We start from the raw sequence: 17541 nt of genomic DNA on the forward strand, positions 1-17541 counted from the left end.
TTATTTTTTATTTAATTTATTTTTTAAATGATAAAAAAATTATTTTTTGAAATTTATTTTCAAAAATACATAAAAATTAACCAATTTATATTAAAATATATTTTTAAAAATTTTTTTTTTTTTTAAATTTTAATTGTTTCATAATTCTTTTATTAAAAAAATAAAAATTTTAAAGATTTTTTTTAATAAAAATTTAATTTCAAAAGTAATAAAAAAAATTTTTCATCAAAAATAACTTTAAAATTATTTTATTTGCCTTAAAATTATTTTTAATTTTTTTTTTTTTTGTTTTTTTTTTAAAATATTTTTTTTAATAAAAATTAAATAATAAACAATTTATCAAAAAATTGTTTTTTTAATTTTTCATTTTTTTAAATTATTTTTTTTCATTCAAAATTTTATTTTTTTTTTTTTAAAATTTTTTTAAAAAACTTAAAGATTTGAACAAAAATAAAATTTTAAAAATTATCTTGAATATCGAAAACTTTCAAAAGCTCACCTGACCTAGCAACGGCTTTCTTATCAGTTGATATTCAAAGAACGTACGTCACTAATTTTTGACACTTTAACATCAAAAACATTAAAAATCATTCCTCCGTGAACACGTAAACATTTTAATTCACCGAATTTCAACGAAAATTCAAGATGTTATTCAAAACGTGCCAAAAAATCCAAAACATCAACAAATTCGCTCTTCAAAACCTCTTTTTGGCCCGTAATTTCTGCTTCAAATCAACAAACCAGAATGCCGAAGCAAATCTCAGCTATGGGACAGAAAATCACGAAGGCATCGCCGTTCTCGGTCTGAACAGAGCAAAAGCGAAAAACTCCTTTTCCGTGAGTCTCGTGAAGGATCTTCGCTCGCACATCGACTCCTTGGCGCATGACAACAAAGTTCGCGTTCTCGTGCTGCGCAGTCTGGTTCCCGGTGTTTTTTGTGCTGGCGCTGATTTAAAAGAACGCGCGACTTTGACGCCGACTCAAGTTTCCGCTTTCGTGACGTCACTCAGAAAATTGCTCAGCGACATCGAACAGTTGCCGATGCCCGTTATTGCGGCAATTGATGGCGTTGCCCTGGGAGGCGGCTTGGAAATGGCTCTGGCTTGTGATATCAGAGTGGCAGCTGATAACGCGAAAATGGGACTGGTTGAGACGAAATTAGCGATTATGCCGGGTGCGGGAGGAACTCAACGACTTCCGAGAGTGATAAATGCCGCACTTGCCAAGGAACTTATTTTCACGTCGCGAGTTTTTAACGGAGTTGAAGCCGAAAAAATGGGAATTTGTAATCATTCCGTGCAGCAAAATGCCGAAGGGAACGCAGCTTTTGTCAAAGCACTTGCCTTGGCGGAAGAAATTCTCCCGAATGGACCGATTGGAGTGAGAATGGCGAAAAAAGCGATCGATAAAGGACTTCAAGTGGACCTTAGCACGGGATTTGCCATCGAAGAAGCTTGCTATGCGCAGTTAATTCCAACAAAAGACCGATTGGAAGGCTTGAAAGCGTTCGCGGAGAAGCGAAAACCAAACTACAAAGGAGAATAAATTTAATTTTTGGCAAGAAATTTGATGACATTACACACCAGAGATGCATTTTAATAAAATTTTTATAAAATTTTAATTTTTTTTATGATTTTAAGTGTCATGAGTTCCCTCACAAATGCGAATAGGAACCCAACCTAGTGCGAATTAAATTTTTAACTTCATTATTTTAAGTCGAAACTCGAAAAAAATATTAAATTTTGTGAGAAACTGCTCTGATATCGATTTTTTCTTACAAAAATTAAATTTCTTTTTAATTTTTTGTGATAAAAACTTTTGGTTTTTTATTAAATTTCAAAAATTAAAACTAAAAATGACTCAAAAAAATTATTTTAAAGTAAAATTAAGTAAATTTTAATAAAATATCAAAATAAAAAGTACGTTTATCTGATCAAAAGTTAAAATAAATGAAAGTAAAAGGTCAATAAACCATCAAAAAAATCACCGCTGAAGAGATTTTTGTACAGTAAATTGTAGCAAAACAAGTGAAATTGTCAACTCTACGATTGCAATTGAGCCAATAAATTTTTTTAGTGCACAATTAAAATTGATTGAAAGTATGAAGAACGGAAGATCAAATAGATTTTGCGCGGTGAATATTGTGTGGATGTTGTTGTTGTTGCTCGATATCGGAGGTTTTCATGTTTTTGGTAAAAAAGTTGAAAAAAATTTTCATGGAAATGAGCAAAAGAAAAATGTTTTGCTTTTGTTAGGTGAGTAAAATTGACATTTTTGAAACTCAAAAAAAAAATTGTTTTAGCAAAGCTCGTAGACTTTTAATTTTTAAAAATATTCATCTTAATTAAAAAAAAAACTCTTTTGGAGCCTAAAAATTTTTGTTTTGGAAGAAAAATATTTTTTTCAATGAATTTCTTATTTTAAAAAAAAAATTTAATGGAATATTCACAAAAAAATTCCAAAATAATTTTTTTTAAAGATTTTTTGAAAAGATTTGATAAAAAATAAGTAATTAATTTAAAAATATTTAAAATTATAATTTTTAATTTTTTTTTTTTCATTTAAGTTTGGAAGAAAAAAATTTTTTTCAAGATTTTTTAAATTTTTAACGAAATATTTACAAAAAAAAAATCCAAAATATTTTTTTTTTAGAAAGATTGTAGAAAAAATAATCTAATTAAATATTTGATTAAAAATAAATAATTAATTTAAAAATATTTTAATTTAGAAGGAAACATTTTTTTTTACAAAATTTTTTCAAATTTTTTTTTTAATTTTTTTCGAAATTTTTTTCAGAATAATATTTTTTTTCCAAAATAAATATTTTTTAAAAGATTTTAGAAAAAATTATCCAATTAAATATTTGATCAAAAATAAATAAATAATTTTCAAATATTTAAAATTAAATTTTAAATTAATTAAAATGTAAAATTATTAAATACTTATATGAATTAAAATTTTAAAATTTCAAATTAATAATTAATTTTTATTTAATAAAAATTTAATTTTAAATAATAATTTAAAACAAAAAACTGAATAAATTTAAAAAAATTAGTAGGTATTTTAAATATTTTGCCAATTAAATTTAATTTTTTTTTTAATAAAAAATTTTGTTTTTAAAAAAAATAATTTTCAGTTTTTTTTTTTAATAAAAAATTGAACTGTTAATTTATTTACTTCAAAAAACTATAAATTAACTTTTTAACTGAAATTTTAACAAAAAATATTTTTTAAAATAATAAATTTTTTCACAGCTGATGACGGTGGCTTCGAAATGGGCGCTTATCGCAACAGAATTGTCCAAACCCCAAACTTAGATCGTCTTGCCAAAAAAAGTCTCATTTTCAACAATGCTTTCACTTCAGTCAGCAGTTGCTCCCCGAGTCGTGCTGCCCTCTTAACGGGCCAACCGAGTCACGAAAACGGCATGTACGGTCTCCATCAAGGAATTCATCATTTTGACAGTTTCCGCAACACAAAATCTCTCCCGAATATTCTCAAAAATCACGGAATCGCATCCGGTATCATTGGCAAAAAACACGTCGGTCCTTCAGAAACTTTCAAATTCGACTACGAACGAACTGAGGAAAAATATTCCGTGAATCAAGTTGGTCGAAATATTACTTTAATCAAAACTTTTGTTCGTGAATTCTTGGAAACCTACAAAAATGAAAAATTTTTCCTCATGGTTGCATTTCACGATCCCCATCGATGTGGCAGAATCACTCCGCAGTACGGAAGTTTCTGCGAAAAATGGGGAAATGGTGAAACCGGGATGGGACACATCCCAGATTGGCAGCCTATTTATTACGCTTGGGATGAAATTGATCTCCCTTACTACATTCAAGATACGGAAGAGGCTCGCAGAGATGTCGCTGCCCAATACACGACAATTTCGCGTCTCGATCAAGGTGTTGGGTTAGTTTTGAGAGAATTGGAAGCAGCTGGTTTGGCAAATGATACTTTGGTGATGTACACTTCGGACAATGGACCTCCTTTTGCAAGTGGGCGCACAAATTTGTACGATCCCGGAGTTCGAGAGCCATTTTTCTTACATTCTCCGGACAATACAAAACGTCAGAATCAAGTCACTTATTCGATGACCAGCTTAAATGATGTCGTTCCAACAATTTTGGATTGGTTTAAAATCCCTTTGAAACACAAATCTCGTAAAAATGAGTTAACCGGGAAAAGTTTGTTGCCACTTTTGGATCATGAACCCACTGAAGATAACACAACGGCAGTTTTCATGAGTCAATCCTTCCATGAAGTCACAATGTCTTATTTTATGAGAGCAATTCGAACAAAACGTTACAAATTAATCCATAATTTGAACTATCAAATCCCGTTCCCGATCGATAAAGATTTTTACATGTCACCAACGTTCCAAGATATCCTAAATCGAACTTTGGCCAAACAAAGTTTGCCTTGGTACAAAAGTTTGAAGGATTATTACTATCGCCCTGAGTGGGAATTGTATGATTTGCATTTAGATCCGGAGGAATTGAGAAATCTTGCCGGAAAAGCTTCGATGAAATTCATTCAAAAGGATTTGGAAGACAGGTAATTTAGATTTTTTTAAATTAAATTTTAGGCCGTTCCAAATATGTGTTTGTCCCATGCTCCATTTCAAAAGTCGAAAATCCAATGGGGCAAAATGAAAAAAAAGTTGAAAATTTCATCAAAATTTAGCATTTTTTTTTGGTATTTTTCCATTTTTTTTCAAGAAATTTAAAAAAACGAAATTTAACATGAATTTTCTACTCTTAAAAATATTTTCAAAAAAATTATTTTTCAAAATTTTTTGAAAGTTATTTTAATAATGGTTTTTTTTTAAATTAAATTTTTATGAATAAAAAATTTTTATGATTATTTTGAAAAAAAATATTTTTATGATTTTTTTTGCCATTTTTTTAAAAATAAAAAACAACTTAAATTTTTATGAATTTTTTCAAAATTAAATTTTTATGAAAATTCTTGAAATACTCTGATTATTAAAATTTTTTTTATTTTGTATGAAAAAGTATTTAAAAACCTTTTTTTTATTTTGCCCCATTTTGAAAAAAAATCTTTTGGGACAAAAACATAAAAAAAAATTGAAACGGCCTTATATTTTTTTTTTAATTTTACAATTTTTTTAGACTAAACGAATGGTTGGAACAAACTAAAGATCCTTGGAGATGTGCCCCACATGCAATTTTACAAGATGCAGGTCCATTCAAAAATAAAAATAAATGCATGACTTTGGGACATATGCTATAATCCTGAAAATCGGACATTAAGAAATGTTATTTTTAATAAATTTGTTAATTTTTGCATTATTTATTGAATGCGAATAAGGCGAAAATTAAAAAAAATAGTAAAAACAGGGTTCAGGTTTTCTGTTGACTAAATTTTTTCACGACAGAAAATGTTTTTGGGTTTTTCTTGCAGTTTTTATGCTCTTTTAGAAAAAAAAATATCCTGAAGGCTCTAACTTTTATGACAAATTAGAAAAATTCGAAAATTCAAGGTCGATCAAAGAGAAGAAAAATTTCCTTCAAATTTATTTTTTTTTAGTTTTTTGTTTCAAATCCCTTTTAAATAATAGATGAATGTATGAAAATTCAAAATTTGTCCCTCAATTTATTTTTTTTATTGTTTTTTTTACAAAATTCGTTTAATTTTTTTTATTTACAATTACTTTAAATACCTAGCCTAGAAGACCTTAAAATTTAAATATTTTCATATCAAAATATTGCCCTTGCATAACATTTTTTTGTAATTCATCATGAACTCAGTTCACATTAGATTAGATTAACATACAAAATTACCTCTTAAAATTATTCATATATTTGACACACAACGACTGAAAGTACTTAATGTAGTAATTATCATACGACTGACACATTACTCGTCGCCTAATGAGATAAAAGGCAGCTAAATTGAAGATAACGTAGAAAAATATCAAAGCAACGAGTGATGTGAAGAAATTGACTTCTTCAAATCCCATGATTTGTTTCAGGAATGATGGCTTCTTATAAGGACAAAAAACTTCCTCGTCAGGACATTCCATGTCACCTCGACCGTAACCGTAAATGGCATCGATAACACCTTCCATTCCGTATCGCAAATAACTCACAGACATCAGAACTCTCATGTATTTTGGTACATTTGAGATTCCGCCGCCAATGTTGTAGACACTAAGCAGCATGAGAGGCACAAGTAGACATGGTCCCGTGAACATTGCGTTCTAAAAATGATTTTTTGATTAAAAAAATTAATTTTCGATGATAAAATTTGAGATTTCTCACCAAAACACTCAATCGTGATGCCACAAGGATGCCAAAACACTCGGAAACGAGAAACACGAGTAAGGAAATTGTGAAAAACATTGTCATGCGATGCCATTCCAGCGGTTGTCCCGTGAGAATATACAACAACGTGAGATACATGACAGCCAAGGACAATTGAATCGGCATTTTTGCGATCATCGATGAGAAGTAATACGGAATCAATCGATACCACTGATTAAAGTACTCACGTTTTAGCAACTTAACTTCACTGGGAACTAAAAAAACAACAAAATTCGTAAAAATTATCAAAAATTTGAATCAACTTACATTCTAAGAGTATCGGCATCAACGGAATATACATAAAGGCAATGATAATTGTGAAGCAAAATCCAAAATTGTACAAAGTTTTCGAGGCATCGTTCCCCATTTGGAAGAAAAGGGTCCCGATCAGGAGTCCCAAGAAGATGTGTGTGTAAAATTTGATCATTAAATACTGACGATTCCGGAAAATTTCTGTTAAATTTCTTCGGAGCAACGTTCGGAATTGATCCCAATCGGATGACTTGGCTTTCAAGTGTTTCACATCGATTTCATAATCGCCTAAATTTGGTTCTTCGGAATTTTTTGTTGCTTTGGTAAGATTATCACTTGGGTCAAGGGGACAATTTGTGTCAATGTTTTCGATCATTTTGTCAATGTACCGTCTGCCGTATTCGCCGCAGGAAATTTCAATGACTGAAAATTAATAAAAAAAATGAAAAAAATATTCGAAGCTACTAAGTTTCAAATGAACTCGAAAAAATGGAAAAAAAATAATTTTTAAAATTTTATATTTTTTTTTTATTTATAAATTTATGATTTTTTAAATTTAATTAATAATTAATAAAATTTTAATTTTTAAATTATTTTTTTTTAATTAAAAAAAAAATTAATTAAACAAAATTTAAAAATTAATTAATAAATAAAATAATAATTTAAATTTAATTTTATTATTTTTTCTTTTATATTAAAAAAAAAATAAATTTAATCTTAAAATTTTTTTAATTTTTAAAAATTTATTTAAATTAAATTTTGACTAACTAATTTTAAATTTTTAAATTAATATTTTAAATTTTTAATCAATTTAATTAGTTAAATTTTATTATATTTCTTTAAATTAAATTAATTTTTTAACACTTTTTTTATCTATTTTTTTTAATATATTTTTTATTATATTTTTTTAAATATTTTTTTTTTATATTTTTTTTAAATATTTTTTTTAAATTTTTTTTTTTAGTTTTTTAATTATTTTTAATTTTCTTATTTTTAATTTTTTTCTAAAATTTTAATTTTTTTTTAACACTTAATTAAAAATTTATCAAATATTTTCTTTTTTTACTTTTTTTAATTTTAAAAAATTCTTCAATAAAATTATTTTTTAACAAAGTTCCTAAAAATTATTTTTTTTTTATTTCTAAAAAAATTTTTTTGACTTCATTTGAAACGACTCAATAAAAAATTTCAAAAAAATAAGTTCAACTTACTAAAATCCGCTGGATTATAACTCAACGGGCATTTCAATCCAATATTCTCAACATATTCAATAATATTCGATCCGGGCCCTCGAAACACGCAATGTCCCTCCGACAAAATATACACATTATCGAACATGGCAAAGATTTTGGCAGACGGTTGATGAATCGAGCAAATTACAGTACGACCTCCGTGAGCAACGTGCTGCAGCAGCGAGATGCATTGCGAGCTTGATAAGTCATCCAGTCCCCTGAAAACAAAGAATCGTGATAAGAAACATTTTTTTTTAGAACTTTCGAATTTTATGAGTCATAAAAAAAGAGATTTAACGAGGAAAAAGTTCAATAGCACTTACGTCGTTGGTTCATCCAAGAAAATTATCGGTGGGTTATTGACCAGCTCGAGTGCAATCGAGAGCCTTTTACGTTCGCCACCCGAAAGCAAGTGTCCCAATGTGTCGCCAGCCTTCGTTAATCTTAATAATTCTAAAATTTCGTCTATCTTTAAAAAAAAATTTGGATTAAAAATTATTTTTTTAGGGGGAAAATTGTCAACTTACAATCTCTGACTTGGCTTTTTTGTCAAAAACGTTCCCTAATTTGAGGTCTGCCGCAACCATCATCGCTTCTCGGATGGTCAACATTCGATGAAAGACATCTTCTTGCATGATATAGCGTGACATCCGACGAAACGTGTCCATTTCACGAGATTTGTTGTTTATTTTTATATCACCGGATGATTGTTGTCTATTAATTGGAGAGGAAAAAAAAAGTAATCAGTCAATGTTGATTTCCTACAAAAATTATTTTCAACCTGAATCCCGCCAAAATATTCAGTAGAGTACTTTTGCCCGCTCCAGATGGTCCCATAATTGCAGTCAGCTGTTGTGACTTGAAACAGCCACTGACACCGTGAAGAATGGGTTTTGTCGCTAAAAATAAAAAAAAAAATAAAATAAAATTTACACTCGACTTGAAAATCGCAAAGTCACTTTCAAATTTGCAAAAAAAAATTGGCAATATTACGCTTTAATTCGAGGTTTTTGGTCAGATGGGCAAGAAAGTGAAAATTTTTGGCAATTAATCAATCGAATCCGTTGCATAAGTTGCATTAAATTCAAATTCACGTGAAGTTTGATAACGAGAATAAAAAATTTTATCACAAACTCACATGTTTGTTTTGTTGTGAAGCATGCGAGACTAATTTGTAGTTGATTGTGTGCGGAGGTAGTTTGATATAATTGACCGTAAAATGAGAATAGATGTCGTAAAAAATAATGTTTGTGTTTTTTTTATCAAGATTTCCCACAAATGATAGCAAAGTATATGTTTGAGATGAGCTTCAGTTACAGAATTCAGAAGATTACGGAATAAATTATTATAATGATGACTTTTTCTGTTTAAAAATTTTTCAAGTCTTTGATCATAAGAGTAGGAATTAAGAATTAAATAGAACTTAATCATATAGCAAGTGACGAAAGATTATCTTTGTGATTTTTTGTTGCACCATAAAATGCATGTCATTGCCAAAAATTATAATAATTGTTAAAAATTCTGTGCAAAAAAAAAATTTTAAGACATCCGTTAAAGGAAATCCGTTTTAAAAAGTGAGGTAAGAATTTTTATTTAATTTTAAAGATTTTAAAAAAATAATTATTTTTTTTTTTTACTTATTTAATTTTTTTAATAATAAATAATTAGCTAAATTAAAAATTCTAATTTTAGATTTTAATGAGCTTAGATTAAAATTAGTAGAAAGCAAATAAATATATTAGGAAAATTAAATCTTAAATGAATAAAAATTAAACAATTGAAAAAAAGGAAGGTAAAGATCAAATTAAAGAATTTTCTTTAAAAAATTAGCAAATATAAAATATTTTAATTTAATTTATTTTTTATTTATTATTTTTATTTTTAATTTATTTATTATTTAAATTTAAAAAAAATAATAAAAGAACTAATTTTTTTACTTTAATCCAAAAATAATTAAATTTTATAAAAAAAAATTATTCTCTTATTAAGGTAATGAATTTTTATTAAGAACAAAAAATTTGACCTGAAGATGAAATGTCAAATTTTGGGTAGGTCAATAACTTTTGAAAGGCAAATTATTTTTAAAATAAAAATAATTGGATACCTATTTATAAATAAATAATCCAGACTTGTTCCAGACTAACAAAAAATTCATAAAGATAACTTTTTTTGAATGACTCGCTTCTTTCTCAGAATTTGTGTAAATTCCATATTTTTGCATCATCTTATGTAATTAATTTTATTTTTTGTTTAATATTTTTTATTTTATTTTATTAAATTGATTTTTTTTTAATTTTTAATAAAATATTGATGTAAAAAAAAATTAAATAAAAAATAAAAACTTTAAATTCGAATAAAAATTTTTCATATTTTATTTAAAATTTATAAAAAAAAAATTCAATCAATAAAATGCACCAAAACCTTGTCAAATCAATAGAAAAAAATCAATGTGCATTTCAGCAGCTGTTCAACTAAAAGCAATTTATATATCATTAGGTACTTGACATTTCGGCCCACAATTTAATGACGTCAATCCGTATCAATAACAAACAAAAAAAAATATCTTACCCCCAAAATCACTGATGTCATATTTGATATTTTGAAAAGACAAATCCACCAATGGCCATTTCGCTAGATGATTGAGACCGGTTCTGGCATTTTGAGTAACGGGCACATTCACTTCTGTTAGCAAAACGTCACTGGGTCTACCGTTGTCGTCACTTAATTCCATATTTGGAGCAACAATTTTTTTAAAATTTTTTTAAGGAATTTATTTTTTTTTTGTTGAAGTTTTTATTAAAAGTCACTTGTTACTAATTGTTAGTCATTGGCACGTTTTTTCTTAATTTTCTGATAATTTTTTACATGATTTGGAATTAAATATAATTTATCACTCGATGCAGCAACTGCTAGTTATTATTTAAAAGAAAAAATATAAAAAAGAATTATTTAATAATTATTTAAATAGTGCATTCAAGGGTTTTTACAACTACTTTACGCGACTGCAGAACAATGATAATAACAATTATAATAATAATAGAATGCGAAAATCGATTAGAAAAAATTATATGGAGCAGTAGTGCACTTTAAAATTATATTTTTGTTCTAATAAATAATGCGCGCACTAATATTATGGTTAATTTCATATAGGAAATGATACTTTTTTGTGTCATACTGATATTCCATATAAATAAAGTTTAAATAATAGTGTTTGTTCGAGCCGGTGCGATAATTCTGTATGCGTGTGTTCGCCTTATTATAGGTCATTATGAAGACACATTACGCTAAATGGTGGATAAGACATGAAACTTATTAAACTATTGACTTATGGTAATTCTCAAGGGGCATCGAATTCCATTTCGTTATAGGTCAACTTGTTAGAAGGCATTGCATAATATATAGGATCGTCGCAAAAAATACAGGAGGCGTAAAAAGAGTAATTGTTTAATTGGAAAGTAATTTTATCGACGAGGTTTAATTTTTTTCTACTTATTTTCTCTATTTTAATGAGAATTTAATAGCGATTTTTTAGAAGAGATTGCCACGTGCGGTGATTCACAAGTTGAATGTACTTTTAAATTGAAGCTTTGTAAGGATAATTATTCTGAAGAAAAAAAATTATTAAATTTTATCGAGAAAAGTTAATTTAAAATTAATGAGTTATGAAATATTTTTAATTATTTTCCAATTTTCTTTAATTTTCCAATTTAAATCAATTAAGCTCAGAAAAAAATCGATAAAAAAATAATTTATGTAATTATCAAAGGTTCAAAATAATTTTTTTTTTTCGTTCTTAAGTTGACTTGAAAAGAAGAAATATTTTTTTTACAATTTTAATGAAACATAAGGATTTTAAGTTGTGAATTATTCATCAAAAAAATTATTCAATTTTGTTTTTAGCTCGAATTCAAATAAAAAAGAATTGTTTTTATTAAATTTTTATTATTTCTAAAATTATTTTTACCAGTTTAAAAAATGAATTGTTTTTTTATTATTTTATTTATTTATTAATTTTTAAGTTTTTTTGAATTTCTGGATTTTTATTATTTTTTTTTTAATTTATTTTAATAATTATTAATTTATTTTATTTATAGGCTAAAAAACCCATATACGAAATTTTACTCGTTGGTTTCAATAATTAACATAATTTTATTTTTTCAGCTAAATTGACAAAAGACTTAATATTTTGTTTTATTTGATAACCAATTTATTGATTTAATTTAATTTAATTAATTAAAAATTTAATTTAATTAATTAATAAATTTAATTAAATTTATTTTTTAATTAATTTTTATTTAATTATTTTTTTATTTTTTTTTTAATTCACGAACATGGAAATTTTTTTTTTAATATTTAAAAAAATATTTTTTATAACAAAGTCATGTTCAAAAAAAAAAAACTAAAAAACATTCCACACTTTCTCAGGCAACAACATGACAAAAGTAAACAAAAATGATAAGAAACCACTCGAAAGATTACTGAACTTTTCGAGGAATTTTTATAATAATGGCACTTTAATGGGTTCAAGGGCGACATTAACGCCACTTTCAAGCAAAAAAAAAAAAATAACTAAAAATAGTTTCATTTTTTTCTTTTAATTGATTTGATTACTTTCTTGTACGAGGTGATAAAAAGAAACATTTGTCGCACTTCAAGCTATAAAAAAAATATGAAATAAATCTTTTCATTAAAATTTATAGCAATAATGGGATTAATCAACATAAATACTTCTTTAATCTACAATTTGTTGATATGTCACTCGGAGAAGTGTGAGGCAAGTGATTGTAAATTTTGTTGATAAGAACAAATTATAGAAACATTTATTCCATTTTAAATGGAAACGCGTTGATTTACAATAATTGTTCAGGATGCGAATATATCTTTTATAATATAAAAACAAAATAACAAATAAGTCATCTGGATCGACAGAGAACGACACAAAATGTAGAACAAATAAACATTTGCTGAGCAAAAATATGAGTCAGTATGAAAAATTTATTTATTTTTAGATAAGATGCAGCTTTGTTTTGCTCATTTTAATTCGCGATTCGTTTTTTCTCTCATAAAGATTACGCGTTTTACGAGTTGATCTTTGGAACTCAATTTTTTTTTTCGAACACAAAAAAATCCAGAATTCTCCATTGAGGCGTGATGGTCACTAAAATAAACCACTGGGCGCCTCCACAGCGAAAAATAAAAAAAATCACAATTAAATTGTCTCACTGATACTTTAATGAATCAAATCTGCGAGAGAGACATCATAATTAAATTAATGCTATGTTTTTTTTCTTTGTATTTATTCACTGAAGCGATTTTTTTTAAACACATGGAAAAAAAATATTACACATTTTGGCTTTGAACACAGCGAGACACACACATTCCGTTATTGTATTTAAATTCTGTGATCTCTAACCTATTACAGCATGAGTTTTTTTTTATAAAGTATCACAAATGTAGACATAAAAATAAGTTCTAAGCAGAATTTATTGCATTTATTTACACTACTTTGCCGAACAAAGAAAAGAAAAACGTGTGGAGTCACATGCGAGAAAAAAAACTGCACTTTATCGTCATAAGAGGAAGTTGAGGAATATTGTAATAAATTAATAATTAATTAAATGAGTCAATCTAGTTTTAATATTTTTTGTATTTAATGTGCACTGTTCTCAATTTCTATACGAAATTTTGTTTTCATGTTTTTATTTATTTACTGCGTTTTGTTTTTGTTCATATTTTTTGAGAGAAAATTCTCACAAGATGAGAGAATTACTTTTTAAAATATTTTTTTTTTTATTTTTAACAAAATTTTACTTTACTATTTTTTATGTAAATATTTTTTTTCACAAAATTTTATTCACCTTTAGCACTGATAAATATTTTTTTACTTCAAAATTAAAACTCAATGCAAATTTATTCTAAACTAAAAAAAAATAATAAATTTTTCAAGTGGAGTTTCAATTATTTTCGCTCGGCGGTTCTAAAGCGACTAACCGACTTGATCATTTTATTAAATTAAATAAAAATAAACACAGCTGGCTTCGGGTATGTACGATGCGCGAACGTATTGTCGGTATTTACGAATTCTCATAGAAAGTAAACGAGATAGAAAATGCGGATGAGTGGTATGGTAATGAGAAATTACATGAGCGTATTTTTATTTTAAGTGAATTTGCTTATGAACTTCTTATTTCACATCAACCGATTTCATTATTTCATCAAAAAAATATGGTATGAGATTTTCTAATGGTTTTGTGTTGGTTAGGCCTAAATTAATCCAAAAAACCTAAATTCAAAACTCTGGAATGAACTTTTGAGATTTCAGACGTTTTTTAGTGGATTTGAGGGTTTTCAGGTACCTCTTAAGCATACTTAACCTAACTAAAAGTGCCTAAAAACACTGAAGCTCATTCCAGAATTTTAAATTTATGGTTTTCGATTAATTTAGGCTTAACTAACACAAAATCATCAAAAAATCTCATACCATATTTTTTGATGAAATGATGAAGTAGGCTTAACTAACACAAAATTATCAAAAAATCTCATACCATATTTTTTGATGAAATTGGGTGATATGGGTTTTATTAAGAATTTTTTTCAGGGTTTCTTCGATACGGCTTTAAATGACCTTTTGTATGAAATACATTTTGTTAACTGAATAACTATTAAATGTTTCAACATCCTTTTATACTCCAATCATGGTAATCGGTATAGTTATAGTTTTTTCATAAGTCTCGTTCAGAGGGTTTTATAGACACATCTAGCAGGACTTCTCATTTACTGCTTTTGACCTATCCAACAATAAGCTGATTGCGACCGTCTTACCATGGGTTTTTATTCAGAATTTTTTCAGGGTTTCTACGATTGGGCTTCTAATAACCTTTTTTATGAAATACATTTTATTAACTGACTAACTATTAAATGTTTCAACTTCCTTTTATACTCCAACCATGGTAATCAGTATAGTTATAGTAATGTTCAGAGATTCCTTAAACTTTCTTTCAACAGATGCCTTATCTTGCCTTGTAAAAAACCTCAAAACATGAAATTTATTAAAGTATTCTTGAATATTATGACTGTGACTTCATCAGTTGCTGAAACTCAAGCTTTCATTGAAAAGCTGACATTTTCTTAAAATGATCAGTTATTTCAGAGAGAAAACGGACAGACATCTCATCCATCTCGTGACATCAAATTTTCATCTTAAATGCTGAAAAAAAAACAAAACGGAAAATGTATATGAAAGAGTAGAGTGTAAAACTTACGTTTTGTTTGATCTGTAGTAAGTAATGTACATCGTGTGTAGCAATGTAAAAACTTTATTATGACCTATGAACGAAAGACCGGGCACGTAAAGTCGTCAATGAGTTCCTCGTTGAGTATTACTCGATGGTTGAAGTAAAGGAACTGTGAATGAAATTCATTCATACTACGATTTTTTAAGTTTTTATGAGAAACGTGAGTGGTTAAAGTGTTGTACTAGATTTCTTTTACGATTTTTTTTAATGTAAATATTTATTTAAAATCAATTAAAAAGTAATACTGAGAAAAATCTGAGGGGTTTTCTGGATTTAAATCAACGGATTTAGAAAAATTATTGAAATAAATTTAATTTTGTATAAAAACTAATCAGAAGAATTTTTTGCAGTTTTCATCCAACTGAAATTTTTTTTTGAAAAAATTTTCCACGAGTTGAATTAAAATTTTAATTGATTTGGCTCAAATAATAATTAAAAAATAAATTTTGATTCATTGAGATACTCAGGCTAATTATCAATCGTTGGTATGAATAATTTGGGTTATAGATTGGAATCTGCAAAATTAACCTTGTTAACTGCTCAACGAAAAATAATTTAGTCACTCATGGAGTTTCACAAAGAGACAACGTAAAAAAATGTTACTAAAAATATCAATTCTTACCTTAACCTTTCATTGTTTATTGACTGCTTCGCCAAACAGGGTGAGATTCCTTCAAATTTTGTACAATTTTCCAACTTCTTCCACTTTTTCAGAAAAATCGTGAAATTGTCATCGAGAAATTGGAACAATGTATTCCCAAATCATCTTCCAATGTCCTAAATTTTCAAGTTTTTGTCAAAACTGTAACCAATAACACGTTGCATTTCAAAGCCAATATGGAAGTTTCGGAAAATTTAAGTAAAAACATGGCTCTTTTTTGGAATTACAAACGATGTTCAATGACCACGAATGAATGCAACTTTGAAATAAAAGTCCCTTTGCCCAACTTTTGTTTGGCTTTAGGAGCTAAAACCCCTTTTGGGAATGGATTGGGTTACATGGCGACTCCACAATTCAAGTGTCCAGTCAAAAAAGGACGATATAGTTTCAATGCTTCGATTCCATTGCATTCAATTGTAGAGGTCACTGCTGATCGAGTTCGTTATCAGGCAAAATTGTATATTTGGGATTCGTCAAAAAAACGAAATATTGGATGTCTTGAGGTTATAACGTATTTGCGACATATGGCTTAAATTATTTTTGTTTCAATATATTAAAAAAATTGTTAAAATTTATTTATTATTATTTAAAATATTAACAGAAATTTGAATATTTTTAAAAGAACTTTGGTCAAAACTGAACCGGAATTCGAATATTTTCTTAAATTTAGAAAGTAAATAAAAAAAATCTGAAAATATCTGCAAAACTTCTTAAAAAATTAAAAAAAAAGGAAATTTAAAAAATCGTTGACTTTTACTTACAGTGTCGATCATTTTCTTTAATTTTTTAAAATTTAAGAAAAATGTTAAAATTATTTTAAATTGTGGCTTATATCAATACTTTTAACTGAAAACTCGTGAATTATTATTTTTTCAGATTTTTTTTTAATATTAAAAAAATTATATCCGTTTTTTCTATGTACCTATCTTTAGTTTTTTTTTTTCGAAGCTTAAAAACAAACAAATTAAAAAACAATTTTTTAAATACTTAACTTCAGTTAAAAAAAAAACAAAAATTTTCAGTATTTCTTGAAACTTCAACAGATAAAGGAATGTTTTTAAAAATTTTCATTATTCTTTTTGCCTTTAACTATACTGCAGATGCTTTGAACAGTTTGGTAAAATTATTTTATTTTTTTTTCTCATTAAAATCAATCAATATTTAACTTTTTTCAATTTTTTTCAGAAAAATCGACAATTCGTAGTAGAAAAGTTAAGTCAATGTTATCCCATCTTACCTTCTTATGCAATAATCTTCAATGTCTCCAATTTCCTCATGCAAAATAATATCTTATACGTTGAAGGCACTGCTTTGGTGTCACAAAATTTGGGCAACAACATGGGTTTGAACATGAAGTTCAGACGATGTCCAATGGCAACGAAGCAATGTAGCAAAGAAATCGAGTTTCCAGTTCCGAATTTGTGTACAATATTGAAGGCAAAGACACCCTTTGGGAACCCAATCGGCAGCATGGTGACTCCTGAATTCAAGTGTCCCGTTAAAAAAGGCAGTTATTATTCGAATTTTTCAATTTCCTTCCAATCGATGATCGATATTCCGCATAGAGGAACTCGTTATCAAATAAGGTTGAATTTTTTGGATGCCAAGAAGAAGGAAAGTGTTGGATGTACTGATTCGGTGGCTTATGCTAAACAGTTGTAGAAGTGACCTCTGAAAAAAGCGCAATTAACTAACGATTTGACAGGATATTTCAATTTTGCTAATTCTTTGCTTTTAAATGATGAATAAATTAAAATCACATTTAT

The 17541-nt window shown here is 27.1% G+C and overlaps 3 protein-coding genes across 3 annotated transcripts; 2 read left to right on the top strand and 1 right to left on the bottom strand.

Moving 5' to 3' along the window:
* The first annotated feature begins 579 nt into the window (after window positions 1-579).
* LOC134831854 (methylglutaconyl-CoA hydratase, mitochondrial) lies at window positions 580-1706 on the top strand. Its single transcript, XM_063845678.1, has one exon. The coding sequence runs from the start codon at window positions 646-648 to the stop codon at window positions 1543-1545; it is 900 nt and encodes a 299-aa protein (XP_063701748.1). The 5' UTR covers window positions 580-645; the 3' UTR covers window positions 1546-1706.
* A 193-nt stretch (window positions 1707-1899) lies between these two features.
* Window positions 1900-5348, top strand: LOC134831853 (N-sulphoglucosamine sulphohydrolase). Its single transcript, XM_063845677.1, has 3 exons — window positions 1900-2255; window positions 3255-4563; window positions 5142-5348. The coding sequence occupies exons 1-3, from the start codon at window positions 2102-2104 to the stop codon at window positions 5260-5262; spliced, it is 1584 nt and encodes a 527-aa protein (XP_063701747.1). The 5' UTR covers window positions 1900-2101; the 3' UTR covers window positions 5263-5348.
* A 312-nt stretch (window positions 5349-5660) lies between these two features.
* On the bottom strand, window positions 5661-13702 carry LOC134831483 (ATP-binding cassette subfamily G member 4-like). The gene is made up of 9 exons (XM_063845218.1): window positions 13678-13702; window positions 10388-10728; window positions 8601-8718; window positions 8347-8533; window positions 8143-8288; window positions 7799-8037; window positions 6603-7010; window positions 6294-6550; window positions 5661-6232 (listed from the first exon to the last, which is right to left on the bottom strand). The coding sequence occupies exons 2-9, from the start codon at window positions 10548-10550 to the stop codon at window positions 5810-5812; spliced, it is 1941 nt and encodes a 646-aa protein (XP_063701288.1). The 5' UTR covers window positions 10551-10728; window positions 13678-13702; the 3' UTR covers window positions 5661-5809.
* Window positions 13703-17541: the final 3839 nt, after the last annotated feature.

This window comes from Culicoides brevitarsis, chromosome 2 (genome assembly GCF_036172545.1).
Source record: "Culicoides brevitarsis isolate CSIRO-B50_1 chromosome 2, AGI_CSIRO_Cbre_v1, whole genome shotgun sequence".
Lineage (NCBI taxonomy): Eukaryota > Metazoa > Arthropoda > Insecta > Diptera > Ceratopogonidae > Culicoides > Culicoides brevitarsis.